Below are 21,023 nucleotides of genomic sequence, written 5' to 3'. Positions count from 1 at the left end.
AAGAATTCCCTTTATAGTTAATCCCTTGGTAGTGATGGGTAGGGTCGCATTAGACTCGTCGCCTTCAAAATACTGCCCTAATTCGTTAATGGGTACCTCGATCACGGACTCGTGTCCATCTAAGTCAAGTGATTGCACATGATTCTCCTCATCAATCATAATCGAGTCAGGCCTATTTGGTTGCGCAAACTGCGGTAATCCCGTTCGTAGCTCTCCGTTAAGGAATGCTCGAAGTGCAAGGAATAACTCAGGATCTCCATACAGCTTTGCTATGATCGTGGTTCGGACCTCAGAAGACATGAAGTCCACTAGTTTGGCAACATTCATTGGCGTTTTGCAGGGTGTAGGTCCTTGACTAGGAACTGGTGAGGATGGAATCTCATATTCCTCAATGGGATCAGGTATTCCTTCGTTAAACATCCTTTCCAACAAGAAGGGTGTATGCTCACTTTCTGATGTCCCGTCCTCACTCCCTTCTTGGATGATACTAGATATGGCTAACGGTCTATGGTTCATGTGGGGTGGATGAACTTGCGTGGGAAACACTGTGTCATGAATTTTGACATGCATGGGTTCTGGTTCTAGTTTCCTTTGAGTCTCCTCCACTAAACCTCTTAGATGTTTCACCTGCTCAATCTCGTCTACTGGGTTTGGGTACGTCCCAATCTTCTTTTTACGATTCTTCCCTTTTTGCCCCTGCGGTTTATCTTGGGGGTCTTGGATTGGATTTGGATACACTTGTGGTGTTTTCAGAGGCTCTTTATGGTTTTCTCTTATTCGGTTTTCATTTGGTTCCATGTTACGGTTTTCTTTGTCGGTCTTTCCCTTTGTGGTATTGGTTCTAGTCTCCATTGTCTCGATTGAATCTGAATCATCCTCGAGGTCATTCATATACACGGGGTCATCTCCTGTTCCTATGTTTGTTTTGGAACTTGGCTTTGAATTTCCCGTATTCTGCGACCTCTTCCTTCGTGTCTTCTTTTTCTTTGCTTGGATAACTGACGCGGTATCTCTCTCTTCGAGGATATGGCCTGGCCCTTGAAGCATGGACCGTGTAATCGCATAAGCGGGTGCGACGGGTGGTATTGGCGATGTCACACTAGCAATTTCGACCAAATTTAGGGGTGTGATTTTAGGCGCATTTGGGTTATAGGGGCATTGGGCAATCAAGTGATCTATGCCACAACGATTACATGTGAGTATTGGCATTGCAGACGTGCTCCCTTGATTCATTTGCATCTGTGCAGCATTCTTTTGCAGCCTAATAGGGCACTCTGCTGCCCGATGTGGTCCACCACACACGTAGCATTGAAGAGGTGGCCTCCTAGCCTGGGTGTTGATATTTTGACCTCTGGATGCGAGAGCAGCAGCTTGATAAACCGGCTTGACTTGCCCCCAACAATCTTCCATGTAGTATATAGGACACTCTTCCAATGTATCAAGTCCGTAGGCAATACTAGTGCGAGCATTAGATGGCTCGCAACCCACTTGGTTCATAGGGGCGACTCTTGGATGCGGGGGCTGCGGTCCTAGCACAGGAGGTGGTAGCGGTGTAGCTTGTACAACATTTTGAGATCTAGGGACCATGTGTTGCGGTAGTTGCTCAACAGGTGGAGCAGGCATCAATACAGGGCTCGAGGTGCATCCGTCCAGGCTACAGGTGGTCTATTTGCCATCATACGTTTGATCATTAAACAATCCTTAGCTTGGTGACCATACCTACCACATGCGTTGCAAGTTCCATTAAATTTTACTCTAAACGTAGGGCACTCACTAGTGCTATGTGGACCTAAGCAAATGGAACACCATTGTTGCTCCCTTCTTGGATACATGTGACTATTTTGAGGGGGTCGATTATCCTTAAGAGACTCTTGGATTGCCTTGGTGAGGTCTGTCAAGAATGTCTCAAATACCTTTGGCTCATTGGCAATGGGCTTTGCAGTCATGGGTTCATACTCAATGGCTTGTGAGCTAGTGGATCTCGTGTCAGTAGACACCCTCATGCCTGCTATCATCAAGTTGTCCTCTAATTGGATTGCATTGGCAGTGACATCTTCCCAGGTTGTGATACCTCTAATCACTAGTCCATTATAGATTCCTTCATTCCTCAACCCTCGAATGAATCGATCAAGCAGTTGGTTATTGTTGAAGCGCTCATTTACAGGGCAGCGAGAGTTTAAGTGCTTTAGACGACTAATGAAGTCCCTTACTGACTCTCCTTCCTTACGTTCGGCCTTCTGTAGCTGAGATGCTACACCCCAAAACCTTCGAAGGGTAGGGTAGATTGTTTTCTCGTCCACCCTTAGGGTTCTATACCAATCTCCAGCCTTCCCACTTAATGTCAAGCTTAAGGCATTGCACTTATGTAGTTCGTTGCGTTCCCCTAAGGAATCACATACTTGTTCAAACACTTCAATGTGTTTTCTAGCATCTTCGTCCCCATTGAATTTTTGTGTGAGTTTGGCAATTTGTACTGCCTTACTTCTAGGCTCTCTATCAGATGCATGACGCATATTTTCCGCGATAGATCGACCTATGGTTTGAGCAAACGCTGCCAAGTCACCTATGTGAGGAGGCAGGGCCGGTGGAGGTACTCTTGGAATCATATGTGGGAGAGGGACGGGTACCGGTCTTGGCATATGTGTGGATGATGCAGGATATGGAACATAACCGGGCATAGGTCCACTCGGATAAGGGCTAGGGAGCGGCACTCGAGGAGCATAAACAAGTGGTACAATTGGAGGTGTGGGGGCCATGTGTGCATAAGGGGCTAGAGGCACATACGGTCGAGGCCCCATATTAGGTACTACGACACTAGGTAGTGGCACTGCGCTAACCGTAGATGTCATCGGTACATTCTCTGTCAGGCTTATCCCTGGAGTGAGCATTGTGTTTTCCTTAGTAGAGGGTTGAGCCAAGTTAGGGAAGCTAAAGTTGTCGCTCGGAGGCTCTGATTGCATAGAGGACCCAGGTGAAATGACGTAAGATGGGTCCATGGGACTCATTAGAGAAGTCTCCATTTGTGATAGAGTAGGCTGTTGAGCCTTGCTCGTATCCAGAAATCTCATGGGGCCAGTTGAGAGTATATTTACCCCTCGGTTTTGCCTTTCCGATTGAATAATGCCATGGATAACATTACAGATCATTTTCTGTTGATCTTCGATGCTCGTGGCACTAGAGGTGGATTGTACAATCTCTATCCATCCTACATGGTAGGCGTGGCCAGAGTGTAGATCCGTCAACACCTCAGTGTGGAGGTCGTATGTCCAATGATCGTTAATGAACAATCCTTCTAGAGTCGACGTGTTAACGGTTTCTTGTGAGGTAGAAGCAATGTTGCTCCCCGTGGTTTTACTTGTCACCAACGGTACTCTAGAGGGAACTTCTGAAGGAGGCAGCTCAACAGGGTCTTCTTGGTAAGAAGTTGGCAGGATATCCACATGGACACTCTTTGGGGGTGTGGGGTCTACGTGCGATGTGAAAGGAGAGTCCACTTCCCTACCCCCTTCGTGTGCTTCATTTGCATCAGGTTCCGAGCGAGTAGCTCTACCTAATGTTTCCATGAAACGGCTAAACATACTAGTACTAGGCTGTGGAGCTTCGGGAGGTGCATGGCCTTCTCTCTCAATGTTTTGGGTAGGGTATGCTTCCATGATTTCTGAGTCGGAGGAGGAATCACTAGCGGCTATTTTAGGGTCTTGGGTGGTGCTACCTTGTGTCCCCGCTGAGGGTCTAGAGCCTATCGTGGATGGGTAATGGATGTCCGTATGAACAGAGGCACCCTCAATATGCTCGTGTTCTAGCACCCGCCCAGAGCGTAAGTGCATGTGCTTTTGATACCCTAAGGTATCAAAAAGCTGCTCTAGGAGGCCTTGTGACTAGTTTTTTGCGTGTTTTTTTGTTTGTTTTTTTGCTAGATTTTTTAGAGCTTGTCGTGGAATGGGCCGTGTGATAGCTCGAAACGAGCGTATCGCTAGGAGGGACGCGCTGTGCTTTACAGCCCACCGTTTGGTTCTATTTTGCTCCAGAAAAGCCCGAAACAGTCTTTTCCTAGCTAGGGAACTAGGCTCCAAATAGCAAGTCTAAGGGTGCAAGTGGAAAGAGAAGGGAGGAGAGTGGAGGACTTGTCCCACATGCTCTCATTCCCTTTTGAGGAGGTAGGGTATATATATAAGAGTGAGTCTAGTATATATCATAAGACTGAGGACTGAGGCATGGGCTTGGGCTTGGGGAAATGATCCCGATCTCGATCTTACTTTTATACAAACCAACCCGTCCGTTTTTATAACTCACGTTTTTTATTTTCGAAAATTTATCCTCCCTCTCACTCACGTTTTTATTTTTCGGATTTTTTTTTTTTTGGTACGCGTTTTGGTGCGCGTTGACTTCACCTACCTACTTTCTGTCTCGTCTAATTACTAGTCTACTTTATTAACTAACTGTGCGTCTAACTGTGCACTATCAGAAAACACAGAAAACACAGAAAATGCAGAAATTGAAACTTGACAGAACTGTGCAGTGCAAACCAGAAAATGCAGAAAATGCAAAAAACGCAAGAAATGCTAACTGTGCAGTGCAAACCAGAAAATGCAAAAAACAGAAATCTCCACACAACTACACACACTCATTCCCTGCCTTTCCTATGATAGAAATTGCACCACAAGAAAGCGTAAAGTGCTTAACCGAGCTTAGTGTAAGGCATTTCCCCGGCAGCGGCGCCAAAAATGTGCGCTCCTTGCCGCACTGTCGAAGCAAGGGACTTGCCAATACACCGTGTGCGAGCCACAAATGGCTCCAAGCACACAACAAGCCTAAACTAGCAAGCTCAAGAGAGCAAAGGGTGTGTCACTCACCGCTCTACGCTTGCCTTCGTGGTGGATTCCTCGCCGCGATGAAGAAGAAGCTGCAGTCGTGCCGCGCTCAACCGCTTCGTCGCCGTCGTGCCTTCGTAATGCTCGATCGCACACACACTCTCCCTCTCTCTCTCTCTCACACACACACACACTCACACAAGGAGGTGAAGAAGAAGAAGATGGAGATGGAGATGGAGCAAGAGCACTCTTCTATTGCACAAATGAGAGAATGAGTAAAAATTAGGTTTAGTTGGCTTTTATATGAGCTCACCCCATTCACACTTGGGCGCCCATGCTTAGCCAACTAATCCCTTGAATGTCCCAGTTAGAGTGCGCCTCTCATCGGCGATCACTCTTACCCTTTTCCTATTGGTCCGACAAGCCCGGTACGTGACTCTAAATAATACAACGTTTATAGATCATCGGATGTCCGTGTGCCGTGAGGGTTAACACCTCACGCGAATCCTGACTCAAGAATAGCTGGTATAGCTCCTGCTCTAGTCGAGCCAAAAATGCCCTCTTCTTCTGCCGCACTAGGCGTCGGAAGTCAGTCTATGACTGTCTGTGTGTGATGTTCCCAAAAGCACTTTCCTGTGAAGGCTAGCTCTAGTCTGACGGCATTCCTCGTCATACTAGCTGTCCTGAGGCATGCTCCCAGAACGATGTCTCTGCTCAGGCTTTGTGTGTGGGTATGCCTCTGCTGCTGCATCATGTAATGTCTGTGTCAGTATAGTAGTAAGCTCCTCCAGAGGTCGTCCTGGCTCCTCAATGGATAGGCGTCTGTAAATCCCGTCTATGTATACAGAATCCATCTCCCGCGTGAAGGTGTAGCGAATAGGGTCTGCTACTCGTGGAATGTGTGCTACAGTGAACTGGAAAGAGATGGTCAGCGACACAATAGCATGATCCACTGCCACCCCCACAGGTCTGGGCCAAACTATAGAGATCCTGGATGCTAGAGATGAGGCTCGGTTGTGCCATGACATAATCTACCGCGCTGGCTCCATGTCTGTGTGGAAAGCGTGTGAAGCCTCTCGCAACGGGAAATCTCTGTAGGCCATTCAAGATGGCCAATCCACGTGCAGTCCCCATGTCTATCAAGTGCCGTCCATACTCAATATGTTCCCCATCTTGTGATATCCTGGATAGGCCCGTCTCTGCAACATCCAACTCTCTCAGCCTCTCCCCTGAAATATCATAAAATACCGTCTGATGATGGGCAGTCCTAGCATTGAAGTCCTCTAGAATGATAATGTCACCATCTCTAGAGAATTCCCATCTGTCATCATCCAAAATAGAGAAGGGGGACTGTCCTTTGGGTGGTGCATATACTCACGTACTCGGGGGAAAGTAGCAAATGGCAATGTAAAGATATCTGTCAATCTCTGCTCTCAATCTCACCCACATGTACCTAGCTTGTTCATCCCTACGAGCTATATGTATCAATGGCTGCAACTCCTCCTTGAATAACACTGTTACTCCTCTCAAGCCCCACCCTCTGTGCTCTGATCGTGTCTCTTGTCTACAAACTGTCTCCCATCTGTATCCACTAATATGAGGCATAGACTGCCCAGGGGCTGATGTGTCTCAGAGTAGAAGATGACGTCTCTCCCGGTAAAACTCTCCTCAAAAGCACCCACATCAAGACGCATAGATCCATTACAATTCTAGGTAGCAACTTTGAGTGTTGTCCCATAGGCCTCACACCGTCATGTGGAGCGTGGCTCCAATATCACCACTCTTCCATCTCAGTAGAAAGCAATCTTACCTTTTTCCCTTGCCGCTCTAACCTCTGGCATTACTTCCACATCAAGACGCATAGATCCATTACAATTCTAGGTAGCAACTTTGAGTGTGGTCCCATAGGCCCACATCGTCATGTGGAGCGTGGCTCCAATATCACCACTCTTCCATCTCGATAGAAAGCAATCTTACCTTTTTCCCTTGCCGCTCTAACCTCTGGCATTACTTCCTGCATATGGGCGACCTGTTAGAGGATAAGGTCATCCCCGAGAAAGATGCCCGTCTTCTTAAGAGTTGGTCTCTTCTTCCAAAAGTCCTTCGCTTCCATGGAGCTGATGCGGCCTTCTCCTTCTTGAGTGACGCAATCTCTTCGTCTTGGGTCGTCATCCGATCTCCCATTGCCGTGATCTTGCTTTCTTGGGCCGAAACGCAATCCTCGAGCATTTTGATTGTCTTTAATAGGTGGCGGTTGATCTTTTTTTTTCCGAGAAAAAGATCCTTCTATTAGTTAATGAAAACTGCCGATGGGGCTACAACCACCTTTGCAAGAGAGGGCTACAACAATCATGATGGGGAGACTCTCCTAATGAAAAAACAACATATGTACAATGAGGCTAAATCAAGAGATGGGAGGAGGGAGAGCCACACAGGTGGACGGTAGTGCCATCTGAGCACACCCTTGACCATGGTGAAGAAAGGCCCAGGACGCCAGAGTCGAAGGAACGCCTCTCTGCGCTCCCGCATGCGGTCAGAGCTGCTCTGGAGTCTCTCGAACTGTCCTCTGGGAGTATGGACCAACTCTAGCCAAAGATCCCGAACAGTCTCTGCTGATGGTACAGGACGAGGCTCGAAGATGCGGAAGCAGCGGGCCCGCCAGATGAACCAGAGTGTCGGGCCGTTACTGAGCTCCCAACACTCCTCTCTTTACTGCACCACTCATGTGGAGTAAGCTCTGTAGCAGGCTGGAGAGTAGATCGACCCCCCTGCATCACTATAATCCTGCTGGTGGAGGATAGCTCAAACTGAAGTGCGAGTAGACCAAGCTGCTGCTCCCTATGTGTATTGCCGAGTTGTGGAAAGAGTTGGCATCAGTCGAAGAACACGAAGCCACACTTGCTGTGCCAAAGGACAGTCCCAAAGACAGTGACACCGACTCTCCACAGGATGGTCACAAGCTGCACATGCGGCCGAGAGACCACTATGTACAAGCCAACTCCCAATTGATGTAGCTCGGTGTGCAACCGGTCACTGGAACAAAGTGACTTGCCTCGGCTTTCTGGAGTCCCACAACCTCTCCCAAAAAGCTGCCAAGAACTCAGCTTTGAGACCCTCCTCCTGCCAATGAGGTGCTGCAGTAGGACGAGCCTCTCTCTGCGCTGCCAGTATGTGACGTCCCAGTCGAACAGTGTACTGAAAGAGAGGGTCACCTGGATGGTTTGCTAAGGAGAAAGGGTCCCTCCAAATCCACTCTCCAGGATCCCACTGTACTCGTGCCAATGGACAACTCTCCCAAACCAAGAGTCTCCAGTGGCCAGTCTCAAGAGCTGCTGGGTCGGGATCTATGACACAAATCCTCCCACAGATGTCCACCACTCGGATCCTCTGAAAAACAGCACTCTGCCACCTATGGAGCCTCTATTGCAACTGTGTAAACGTCCCTCACCTTGTAGCTCCAAAAACAGGGAGGGTATAGTCTTTGAGCAAGCCCGAACTGAGATGAGAACCTCCAGTCGCGTGAAGGCTCCCATCCATCTGGGCGCTGTTGACTCGAGAGGTGTGAGCCACTCAGTTGGTACTGCCTCTGAGATGTCCTGGCATATTCTCTACACCCCTCTCATGCCTTGTAGCTGAATGCCCTGAAGCTCCTCTGACAAGCTTGAAAACTGTAACCAGTCACCTAAAGAGCGTGCTGGACCCTCTGCCATGGGACCCCAGGAAACACGAGGACGACTACCAACCAAGTGGCTTCTCTGAGTGCTAGCCATGGGGTTCCAAACAAGGGGCTGTCTCAGGCGCTCCTCCGTGCAAGTAGGCTGACACTGCTCCAGGCCTCGCCGTAGTTGCTCCCAAGACCGGAGCAGACTCATAGCGAAGCCGGTCTCCTGCTCTAGCCAACTCTGCGCATCTCTGTGAAAATCCATCGAGTTGAGGGTTGCCAGGGGCCTCCAGCCTTGAGGCACCCTAGCACTAAGCCGCTGAAGCAAGAACTCCTTCCATGGCTCCTCACTTGGAAGAAGTCCTCTGACGATGAACTTGCCAAGAAGGGCTCTGCTGTGCTGTGCTGTGCAGTGCAGGGTCTATTATCCCCAACCCTCCTTGAGAACAAGGAAGAGTGATGACCTGCCATGCCACTTTGGCCTGGGCTATCTGAGTGTCACGCCTTGACCAAAGGAAGTTCCTGATCAGCCTCTCTACTTGGCTGATACTAGAACTCGAGAAGATCCAACAAGAAGTGATGTACCATATAGTCGCCAACAACACCTGGTTGGCCACTACAACTTTGCCTGCCAGAGAAAGTCGTGCGGAGCTCCAATGTAACAACTTCCTCCTGATAGACAGGAGGAGGGGAGTAGTCTGCTGCTCGGGAGACAAGTCCAAACCAACCTGACAGCCCAAGTACTGAACTGCGGTCCCTGGGGGAATCCACCTGAACCCCTCATCTGGCATCCAATCGGGCGTAGAAGCACTACCAACCGAGAAAGCCACTATCTTTCTCTAGTTGATCAGTGCGCCAGATGCACAACAGAAAGTCTCAAGAGCCTGCTCACACCTGTGTAGGTTGGCCTCCTGGCCATCCATGTACAAGGCTGAGTCGTCTGCAAACTCAATGTCCAGTAGCTCATCTCCCCGAATAGGGAGCGCTAAGCCACGTAAACTGACTTGCTGTGAAACCAAAAACCTGCTCATCGCCTCAGCATAAAACAAAAAGAGGAAGGGGGCATAGTAACAGGGAGCCACCCTCCTTGGGAATGAGGTAAATCAAGCCCTCACTCATGCTGTCAGGCATCTCTCCTGTGTGCAGGATGTACTGAAAAGCACTACATAGATCTGAGCCAAGCAAGTCCCAATACTCTAAGAAAAAGCTCGGAGTCAAGCCATCCTCACCTGGATAGCTACTACGGGGGAGTGCGCTAAGAGCCGTGTGTAGCTCCTCTAGCTGAAGAGGCAGCTCAAGCCTCTGACGCATCTCCTCGGTCACAAGACAAGGCATGTGTGTCCACACCTGCTCTGCCCATGCATCCTGACGCTCTGATTGGGGCTCTGTAGACAGTAAATCACAGTAAAAATCAGTAGCAACTGCATGCATGTCCTCTGGCTCTGAAGCAACTGACCCGTCGGGCCTCCTCAACTGATTGACCTTGGCATGCGTATGCCGAGGTCCCACTGCCTCAAAGAAAGCGCCTGTCACTCTGTCACCCACGTGGGTCCACTGAGATGCCTGTTGATGGAAAGCAAACTCATGGCGCCTCTCCTCTGTGCTGACGAGCTCCTGGCGAGCCTGCTGTAACTGCTCCTCCAACCAAGGACTGTCTGGATGCTGCTCCTGCATCCTCTGCAAGGAAGCAACGCCCCGTCGAAGACGCTGCTCCTCCTCTCACTGCAGCCAGGCGAGTCGAAGACTCTTGAAGAAAAAGTAGACTAAGCTGAGCAAGTACTGAGGCTACTCTGTCAACAGGAGAATCCTGCATGTCTAAGCTCTCTGTCCAAAGAGCCTCCACTCGCTCTCTAAGCGCTGAGTCCAGCAAGACCGTGTCTGGGATGCGAAGCATCGTGCTCCCCCTCCTCTGCCTATCAGCATGGTTCAAAAAGGAAGTCCTTGCCAAAATGCCAACTGTCCCACCCAAGTCACAGAAGTTGTCACTAGTGTAGAAGCGATCTATCGGAGATAGATTCACGCCTCCCACTCTGCGGTCCGAACGAGAGAAGGAAAGCTGTCTGGGGGCCTCACAAAGCTCGAATGCTGCCACACATCTGAAACTTGCAGTCATACAAAACCTCTTCCAAGTTGCCAGCTCAACTCCATGCATAGTAGTATGGCTACCACCAATCCTGTCAGAGGGTTCCTCCAACATGTTGAACACCCCCTATGCTCCATTGCTCTGCTTGCGGCAGAGACTCGACAATCTGAGACCAAAACTCTGCACGTGCACTTGCCACATTGGGCGCATAGATGTTCAGGAAGCCCACGAGACAACCCTAAACCTGCATAGTGATCCACTGAGCCTTGCGTGGCACAAATAATCCCTCTGCCCACAATGGCCTGCTGCAAAGAATCCGCAATAGTAATACATACCTCGCCTTAAGTTCCTCCAGGTCCAAATGCAGCTGACCAAAAAGTCTCATATCGTCCACGCAAAAGCTGACCACAACGTCTAATGCGGCTCTTACACAGATGATGCTCTGTAGCATAAGAAGGTCAATCTCTCCTCCCACAAGGCATCGTTGAAACTCCTGACGCAATCGGCCCCTCTGACACTGAAACTAGGGCCCACCTAATCCCTGTACGTTCCATGAGACGATTCTCATGGGGAGCGAGAGAGAACTGATGCTGCCACAATAGCTAACCGTGCTAGGCTGGCTTGGATGGGGAGTAATCCGCATCTGACGTCCTGGAGATAGGTGTGACTGCAAAGAATGCCTAGCCCAAGCCAAAGTAGACCAAGCCATGCGTAAAGCAACCTCCTCTGTCCAGGAGTCCTCATGTATGTGTACATAGCTGGCGGGTACTGCTTGTTAGCAAAAAAGTGAACCACAATGTGTCTACATCATGTTGCATCTGGAGGCGTCACAACAAACTTGGCCAAAGGCCAAAGAGTCTGAAGTAAGTCTGTAACCCCTAGGTCTCCCATGTGATGAGAGAACTCTAGGGCCTGTGTCTGCAGCTACTCCAACTCTGAGCGTGGTCGCTGCCGAATAGGGGAACGAGAAGCCAACCGCTGAGTCCAAGGCCTCTATCCCCCTAGCTGCAAGGATCAGCACATGAACTCTGAAGCAGGCTGCCTCAAGGTCTGGTAAGGTGTTGCCGAGAAAACATGTAAAGTCGTAGGCAAAGAAATCCCAACGGTGACGAATATCGAAGCTCGTCAGACCACGAGGAACTGCTGCAAAGGGAGATGTCTGCACAAGAAGAGGGGGTCGCAAGAAAGGTTGTCCCTCTCTCGCTAATCGACTCGTGGAAAAGGCGCTACCAAGAGATCTCCTAGCAGCCGAGGAAGGCCCTGCCCCTTGAGACGACTGCGGAACCGGAGAGGCGAGGGAGTCGGGGGGGGGGGGGGTGGGGGAGAAAGGGGGCGAGGGGGATCGACAACGGTAGAAGGGTGAGATGGAGAGTCAGAGGGAAAAGGAGGAGGGGGAGGGGCGGAAGAGGGGGGGAACTCGAGGGGAGGAGGGGGGGTTGTCGAAGGTGAGGCTGGAGTAGGGACCTCGTCATGCTGAAGAGGGTTGAATCGGTTCCCCGTGGGAATCCACTGCTGTTGGGCAAGAGCCTGAGGACCACTCTGAGTGCCAGGTTGGCGCGGTGGCCCTTGCCGACGTAAACCACGAACCTGCTGCCATCCCTCCTCTGCTTGAGCCCCAGGCTCAGAGGGTGGCGCTGCATGCGTACCTTGTGGCTCTGCCTGCTCCTACTGGCCAGCCCTTGAGGGCTGGGGCTGGGCCTGTGGTGTAGGTTAGGGTCTCCTCTGTGGACAGGCCTTCGCAAGATGGCCCATCTCTCGATATATGAAACACTGATTTGGGAGGCCCGAATACTCCACGCTCTGTTGGAACCAACCCCCACTCACCCTAGGAAGTAGGATGACCTTCGGGAGAGTGTGGGTGTCCCTGACCAAAACACGTACTGAGGGAATGCCGGCCGCCTTGGCAGCTACTGTGCCGTGCGAGGTGTCTCCAGGACAGTTTCAATCGCTGAGCCTATCCTGGACAAAAGTGATAGGTACTCCCTTCTCAAACCAGGGAAGCGGACGGAGATGGGAAGGTTTGCCTCCTCTACCAGAACATCTGAAGCTGGGTCAAAACCATGTCTCCACTGTCGAAAGTGGGCTCGAACTGCTCGGATGGTCAAGGGGCTCATTGCGATGACCTTGGACGCCATCTCGGAGGTCTCAAACTCTATCTGATAGTAACCACGTCTGAGGAACTGAATGTCCAAGATCTTGCCCACCTCTGCGAGAAGGCGGGCTTGGAGAAGATCACGCAGCTCTGGCTCTCCTCTGCTGGGTCTAGTGCCGAGAATCTTGCAGATGACGGAAGTCGCTTGTAGGCGGTCCACCTCTGCGGCTAGGCTCGCTTACTCTGTCGGTGAGAGAGCAAGTCGAATGGTGGGCTCAGTGGGGTCGGGCGAGGGGGCTTCATTGGAGTCCCTCTGTGGTGGAGCTTGAGCCTTCGTCTGTGTCTGCTGCTGTGAAAAAGAAGCGGAGGAGCGTCGACATCTTGCTGGACCGAGCACGTCGAGGGTGCCGGCGAGACCCGACAAGCAAGAGAGAAAGGGTGATGGACTACAGGCGAATGTAGGCGGACGAGGCAGTGGGCAAGCAGGCGGGCTGGGCAGCGGAGGGGGATGGGTGGGCAGCCGGGCGACGGGGCAGCGGGTGGTGGAGCAATGGGGGCAGCGGGAGGAGTAGCGAGCAGGTGCAACACGCAGGGGGCGGGCTGAGGACTGCGTGCAGGAGGAGGTGAGGGTGGGAGGGCTACACGAGGGCAGGGGGCAGCGATGGCGAGAGAAGAGGGGGGGGGGGGGTACGGACAGCAACAGCGAGCTCTTGCTGGGTTTCCTCCTTGTCGGGATGAGAATATTTTCGACAGATGCGTATTCTTTGGTGGTGGTTAATCTTGTTAATGGTTTCGACCATTTCTTCGTTGCACTTTTGAACTGCATCTTCTAAGGGGTCGGCCTTATCATTTTTCTTCCTCATGTTTGATCGGTGCCAAAAACGAGAGAAAATTGACCTACACGCACAAGTGCTTCCACATTATGCGTACATGTTCCACACTAAGCATACATGGCGTGCATTTCTTGCAATTTCTGCAAAATACGGTCAAAACGAGAAAAAATCCGCTTTATGCAATTTCTGCAATTTTCTGCCAATTCTGCAATTTTTGACAATCATCAATTTCTGTAGTTTCTGAATTCTGTAATTTCCTGTAAATTTTCTGAAAATTCTGCAACTGTCCGAAAAACAGAAAATCTGATTTTGCTGCCAAATTGTGACCACTGCTGCTGCTGTACCTGCGGGGGGGGGAGGGGAGGGGTGGGGTGGGGTGGTGGTTACGCGAGGGGCTGTGGAGAGAGAGAGAAAGAAAGAAAGAAAGAAAGATTTTTAACGTCTATGTCAGGCCGAAATCGGCCTGTGAGACAAATCAAATGTACATTGTGTGTATGTCATCCGTCTATCGGAAAGACAAATGAAACAAAATTGATACAAAACTGAACTGAATGTAGGTAGTGGAGTATCTAAGGAGGGATGGAGCTCTATCTCTAGGGGTATATGCATGTCTGTATGCTCAAGGTAGTACAATCATGAGAGTGCATCAAGCTATCTAGCTCCATCCTGTACTAATGGGGGGATGTAAGATGTGGTACATGGGTGGGTCTGGTGCCAAGGCTACCCGGATGAAAGCTGTCGGGTCAGCCCTCATCTGAGCCACTCGCTCCTCAGTGGCACGGCGCTCCCGGGCTCAGATCTCCTCGATCTGTCGGTGGTGGGAGCTCGCGCCCCTGTAGCCTGTGACTCGTGGTCGTCGTCTAGCTCGGTTCACCTCCGCCTGTGGGAGTGTCACTCCCCTCTGAGTGTCTGGTGAGGGGGGGGCGGAAATCCTCTGAAAGAAGTCTGTGAGCTGCGACTGTCTCCCCTCTGTCTGTGTAGCTGTGTGTGGCTGTAGTAGTGTGTCCCGGTGGCTCTGTATCTCTAGTAAGAAACGTCCGAGCTGTCTCTGATCTCGAGATTCCATGATCTCTCGGAGAGTGGGCTGTCCTCTAAATAGGGCCTCATACCTGCCTCTGATCTCAGTGTATGCTCTGCATCTACATACAAAGTGCTCCTCACTCTCCACCTCCTCTGTGCAGGCTCTGCAGATTCGCTCCTCCCTGGGAACACCAGTATGTCTACCGATCTCAATCTCTAACCTGTGTGAAGCCACTCTCAGCTGACCAATTGCCACCCGTGAGCTATGTGGCATATATGTGTCCATGTAGCGTGGTCTCTGTATGAACCCCCCAGACAATATGGTGAGAAACTGGTCTCTGTAATCTGACATCCTCGTCCCCAAGCTAGGTGCCTCCCAGACTCTCCTAGTGTATAGCTGCCACAGATCCTGTCTCAATACCAAGTTCCTCTCACTGCGAGAGAGGTGAACATATGGTGAGTGGGGGTCGTACTCGAATGGTGGTAGGCTCTCCATGTCAAGACCGTGTCCCTCAAACCATGCTCTGACCTGTGAGTACCATGCTCTCTCATGCCCACTCTCTGATAGCTGTATAGCTGCCTCAAATGCTCTACGGGTAAGTCTGTCAGGAGGTAGCTCTCTCATCCTCTGGATGAAGCAAACTGTCTTGAATAGTGCCTCTACAACCATAGGTGGTGTGGCGAGCTCGGCTCTAATAATGTCATGTGGCACTGTCTTCTTGCTGCGGAGCAAGCGTGAGATCATATATACCTGTGGTCTCTCAATTTGTGTCCACTGGTCAGCTGTCAATCCTGGTGCCCATACTGCCGCCGAGTACATCAAGGCCGGGGTGACTAAGGTGTCGAAAAGCCACCCCTTCGTGCAAGGCTCCTGCAAGTGTGCCTGGTGGCACCTCCGCTCTAGCATGGCCAGAGCTGCATATCCTCGGGTGAGCCTGTCAACAGCAGCCTGCCTCATAGTGAAGGGTCCTGGTAGGCTGGTGAATGTGATGCCAAGGTAGACATAGGAGGTGACTACATCAACCTGTCCTCCTGCTGCTGTGAAGGTGGCGGCGCTCCTCACTGCACTGGATGTGTGAAAGATCATAACCTTGGTTTTGCCAAGGTTCACAGTCAACCCTCTGTGTGTGCTGAATTCGTCCAAGGCCTCAAGATGGCGTTGCAAGCCCTCGGGTGACTCTGAAATCAACACAATATCATCAGCATATAACATGATGTGGACCGGAGTACCTGCCAAGTCGCTCCCCTCTCCCCCTGCTCGCAGTATGTAGTCGGAGATCTCGTCGATGTATAGCCCAAAGAGTGTCGGGGAGAGTGGGCATCCTTGCTTAACACCAATGGTGCTAGCAATGGTCTCTGAAAAACCGCCTGGGCAACGAACCCGACCCGTCACCCTCTCATAGAGAGCATATATGGCCCAAATCATCTCTGTCGGTATCCCAATGCTGTGAAGGCGCTGGAAGAGTCTCTCGCGTGGGACTGTGTCAAAGGCCTTGCGGAAGTCCACAAAGCAGCAGTAAAGCCTCTTCTTCCGCGCCTTTGCCCCATCAATGAGGCAGCGCAGAACGAAGATGTGGTCAATGGTGGAGAAAGCTCGTCTGAAACCTGCCTGGCCTGGAGCTCGTAAACCCTCGATCTCTGCGTAGCAGCTGAGCTGTGCCTCAAGTACTGCTCCATATAGCTTGGCCATCGTGTGGCCAATCATGATAGTCCTGTAGTTCCCTGGGTCCAGGGTGTCGCCAGATTTGTGGATAGGCACTATGGTGTGCTGTGTCCACTCCTCTAGGAAGCCCTCCCCTATAGCCCGGTTGAAGACATGTGCAATCAACGGGGCTATAGTGGAGGCCGCATAAATGATGTGCTCACTCTGTAATCCAGTATGGTCAGCTGATCGTCTGTGCTGCATGCGGCGTATGGCCCTCTCTACCATCTCTGCTGTAAAGAAGGAGGAGCACGTGGGGCGAGGCTCGTGTGGTTGTGGAATAGGAGGCTGCCCTGGCACTTCATAAAGTCGCTCTGCATAATCATGCCATATCTGTGGGTCCTCAATAGCTGTAGTCGGACGTGGCTCGTGCAGGGTGCGCCATGCCGTCGCGCTATCCATGCTCATGAATAGGCGGTATAGCTCAAGCTCCTGTGCCTCTTCGAATGCTCGCCGCTTTTGGCGTGTCAGCGTCTTCATATGCCGTCTGGCCTCTCTCTCTGTGATCTCTCCTAAGGCTCGCCGTGCATGGAGGCGTCGGTATAGCTCTCTGCACTCATCATCATACCAGCGGTTCTGAGGCATAGCCCCGGGGGGGGGAGTGCGTCCTGTGTGAGTGGTGTGTGGAAAAGAGCTAATAGCTGAAGTGTGGAGAACGGAAGAGATATGTGATGTGAGAACTGAGAGTGGTGTGGATGGGTGGAGGAGACATAGGCCATGTTCGACCTTGGCCGAGTAAATAGAGGCTAGCTCATGTGTGAAATGGATGGTGGTGTGTGGAGTGTGTGTAGTGGAGCTGTGTGTGATGGTATCTCCGGTGATGGAGAAAGAGAGGTATGTGTGGTCGGCTCCGATGGGTATGGGTGGAATGGTGAAGGATGTGATAAGGTGTGTAGCCTCCCTGGGTCCCAGAATATAGTCGACTGTACTCCCCCCTCCTTCTGCAACTCCATGTGGTATACAAGTCAGGCCCCCTGAGGTGGGCCACTGGACCATCCCGTTATAGATAACGGGACGGTATCTCCGGTGATGGAGAAAGAGAGGTATGTGTGGTCGGCTCCGATGGGTATGGGTGGAATGGTGAAGGATGTGATAAGGTGTGTAGCCTCCCTGGGTCCCAGAATATAGTCGACTGTACTCCCCCCTCCTTCTGCAACTCCATGTGGTATACAAGTCAGGCCCCCTGAGGTGGGCCACTGGACCATCCCGTTATAGATAACGAGACGGTGCTGGGAGCCAAGTCGAAGTAGATGTCGTCCGTAAGCTGTGACTGGAGCTCTGTCTGCTGTGTCTCTCATAGTAGCCTCCTCATCTAGAGTGTGTAGTGTCTCTGGGTCCTCATGGTCATATGTCTCACACTGCTCACTGCGTGTACGAGCATTGAAGTCTCCCATAAGGAAGACTTCACCCAGTGTGGAGAGAGAGAGAGAGAGAGAGAGAGAGAGAGAGAGAGAGAGAGAGAGAGAGAGAGAGAGAGAGAGCTATGAGTGCCACAGGGAGTTTTACAATCTCAAGGAAGATTGCTGCAGAAGATGAAGTTCATGCCATCCTCACTCTCCTCTAAGTCACATCGGCTGTTGACAGCTCTAGTGGATTCAAGAAACAGAAAAATTTACAAAGTGAAAAATGTCATCACAAACAAGGATCCAGAAAGGGAAAAGGAGGAAGCTGAGAAGGTTCCCTTTTTTTCGAGTCACTTTCAGATTATGCAGTTCTATGTTTAGCATCTAGCGTGAATCAAGAACGTTAAATGACTCACTGCTAATGTTTTGTCTGAGACTTGAAATGAAGACAATGATTTACAAGCCATCACTTTTGCTTTCTTGTGTGCTTGATGCTTACAGCTACACCAAAAGAGGATAAGAAATAAGGAAGATTTGCAGAGGAAACAAGAAAAAATCAATCGCAAATACAATCCAACCAGGGAGAGAGCAGAACAGCAGCTGTCCCCTGGTTTCCTTGAAGGGGCATTGATGGAGGTTTAATCTCATCTTGCATTTTCTTTTAGTGTGTGAACTTGTTATATACTTATTAATCTTGAGCCTAACATCTCTTTGTTTTTTATAAATTGAGAGGCTTAGTTATACCTTTGTACTTGTCTAAACAGGATGAGGAGGTAGATGAGTATCAGAGACAGATGGAGGAAGAGTCTAGAGCAGAGAGGCGAATAATGAATGCAAAAAGGGTAACTATTTTATGCCAGTGCAGAATTTTTTTCCTTCTTATGGACGCCTTCACATAAAAGCCTTGGTCGTTCTGCTCATTCTACGTTTCTGTAAACAAGCAATTTTTCAGAAGCTTCTTTTTTGTGAACAAGCAGTCTTCTGCAACGGCAAGAGAGGCAATAGGCAAGCGTATAAAGAGCAGGCATCCCTCACCACCTCAAAGACGAGATGTCGAAGAACGATATGCGGAGGAGAGTGAACATTCTGAGTATGAGAGCGACGATGAGGAAGAAAATCCGAGGGAGGAGGAAGATGGAGATGCAGATGTGGCTGAGGTTGACGAGGAAGAGGAGCAAGGAGATGAAGCAGAGCACTCGGAGGGGGAGCAGGAGAAGGTAGGAACTTGTGGATTGACATAGGTCAGCTCTTTTGAGCGGGTTGATTGTGATTGGTCGTGCCTAAGACTTTGGTGAATGGGTGCAGGAAGGAGGATGGGAGGACGCAGATGAGGAAATGCCTAAGAAGAGGAAAAGCAGGGAAGATGATTCGGAAAATGAACCATCACCACCTAGGAAGCCGGTTCAGCGCAGGCGGGTAGTTGTTAGTGAAAGTGACGAAGATTGACATGATATTATCAACCAACCCAGATGCTGCCATTTTCTGGGACAGAAGTTCGTCGTCTTCTTTGTTGTCTATACAAGCAAAATTCTCAAGCCAGGGAAGGTGTGCGACAGCATTTACGCAATCTGCAACTACTAATCCAATTGGCCATCATATCTCCATCCAACATGGCATCTATACAAAAAGCTCCTGGTGAAACTTCCCAAGAAACCTTAATACCATATGCCGGAGAGCCAGGCAGGTCCGAATTGCTTAACACAATTGTGGGCTATATCCCCGCTTTTTGCTATCTGACATTGATGTTCTTGTACATCACACTAAGTGAGGTTCACCTCTCAGTGTGTAAGAGAATGGTCTAACTTGATGGAAGAAGAGTTTGTCAATCAAAGTGAGCATCAAAGCACATGTTTGTATTAGCATAGTTTTTTCCATATGTTTCCCATACGGCAAAAGATACGGGTATGGTATGATTGAAGTATGTGTGAACCTTTGAAGTTGAAACATGCGTGATTCTAATTTTATTTTAAAAACAGAAACGATTGAACATGGTAAGCATTCACAGTATTATGGAAATATAAAACTTTTCACATCATACTTTAGTCTCCAAACTACTATGAATTTTAATCATTATTAATGCCAGTTTTTCTTGCAAATTTTGGCCAAGTATGATATCATTTTGTCATACGCCTATGAAACAATTTTACAAGTATGGTTGCAACTATGATAGGAAGCATGTAATTGCATAAATCACTACCATTGTCACCATGTGCATGTTGTTTGCTCTGGTGAGAACTTGAAACAAATTTGAATTTGCATGATATTCTACAAAGAATGCATGAAAGTTGTGCTACAATGAGCTTGTTGAGAGCACTGATGGAATATTTTGATGGTAGATGAGGATGGGATTTTTTTTTTTCAGATCCAAGACGATGGAGGTTTGGAAATAATATTTAGAGCTTTCTGATTTTTTGGTTTTGTGTGGCATGTGCAGTGAATGCAGAAGATTATGAATAGGCACTTATTGCAAATGGTTGCTTTGGGTTGATTGTGTTTGCCGTAGATAAAGAGAAAATCACTTGTATGTTGTAGTTACGCAAAAAAGATGCAAAGCCCAGAAATACTTAGCCTTAATTGTGTGGCCATCTACGGGTGTAGTTGTGGTGACCCTTGTATGATGCAGAGGGTAGAGGATTGGACTTGAACCGCCTAACATCCAGATCCAAGCGGCTTGTTTCATGTGATCCGAATCCTTTATGGCTTGTTTCAATGGACTCTGACCTAAAATGGCCTACTTCGTGGGATGTAGTGAGCTAAAACCTTCATACAAGTAAGGTAATCGGGATCATGATTCAGGTACTTCTCATGTCGCAATGTAGTTGCGTTCTTGATTGTGCCAAATAAAATACAGAAAACCTATATGAACTTGTTGACACAGTGCGACGAAAAATTTGCTTGGCACATTTGAACCCCAAAGCAATTTAAGTTCAGAATACCGCAGTAGATAAATCTTCTTTTGGTAGTTGTGGGAGATGCAATTAATGTGTAGGTTGCCAATTCTGAGTCGTCGTAAACAATGTTGGGTGTAAAATTGCCGAGAACTTTTATACTTATCCCTCAAGCAAGGAGGAGCTGTGCCTCTCTCTCTCTCTCTCTCTCTCTCTCATGTTTTTTGAAAAATTTGGGTTTGTGGGAAGACGCGAGAGCGCGCCGAAGATGTATCTTTGAGTGCGTGCAAAAATCTATGATGCTCTAGCTCCTCATACAACAATCCAGGGTGCCTTGTTGATCCATAGGTGTCGCATCACAACCCACAACAAGCTTTGAATCCTCGTGCAGGTGAGCACAAGGTCAGTTAGTGCTGATTGAAGGCTTTCTTTCTGCATTGTAGAGAGCAGATTGAGCGATCTAGGCTTGCCAGTTTGAAAGCAGCTCGTAGACACCAGCAACTCAAGCAGAGAGGTGGTCTATGTAATTCAAGCAACTTCCATACAATGTGCTTGAAGTTGTGTGCGCGCGCAACCCGCTCACCATCCAA

The 21,023-nt window shown here is 49.6% G+C and overlaps 1 protein-coding gene across 1 annotated transcript in view; it reads left to right on the top strand.

Moving 5' to 3' along the window:
* Positions 1 to 19,404, top strand: part of LOC147416769 (protein LEO1 homolog) — a 28,566-nt gene extending 9,162 nt beyond the window's left edge. Inside the window, exons 2-6 of the mRNA XM_086508067.1 lie at positions 17,699 to 17,878; positions 18,047 to 18,181; positions 18,310 to 18,387; positions 18,523 to 18,762; positions 18,851 to 19,404. Of these exons, the coding sequence (XP_086364193.1) occupies positions 17,699 to 17,878; positions 18,047 to 18,181; positions 18,310 to 18,387; positions 18,523 to 18,762; positions 18,851 to 18,991 (774 nt within the window). The 3' untranslated portion in view covers positions 18,992 to 19,404. The remainder of the gene's footprint in view (positions 1 to 17,698; positions 17,879 to 18,046; positions 18,182 to 18,309; positions 18,388 to 18,522; positions 18,763 to 18,850) is intronic.
* Positions 19,405 to 21,023: the final 1,619 nt, after the last annotated feature.

Source organism: Adiantum capillus-veneris, unplaced genomic scaffold (genome assembly GCF_014529385.1).
Source record: "Adiantum capillus-veneris isolate H3 unplaced genomic scaffold, ASM1452938v2 Hic_scaffold_473, whole genome shotgun sequence".
In the NCBI taxonomy this organism is placed as follows: domain Eukaryota; kingdom Viridiplantae; phylum Streptophyta; class Polypodiopsida; order Polypodiales; family Pteridaceae; genus Adiantum; species Adiantum capillus-veneris.
The sequence above is the reverse complement of the archived record's forward strand: the minus strand, read 5'-3'. Positions and strand labels throughout refer to the sequence as shown.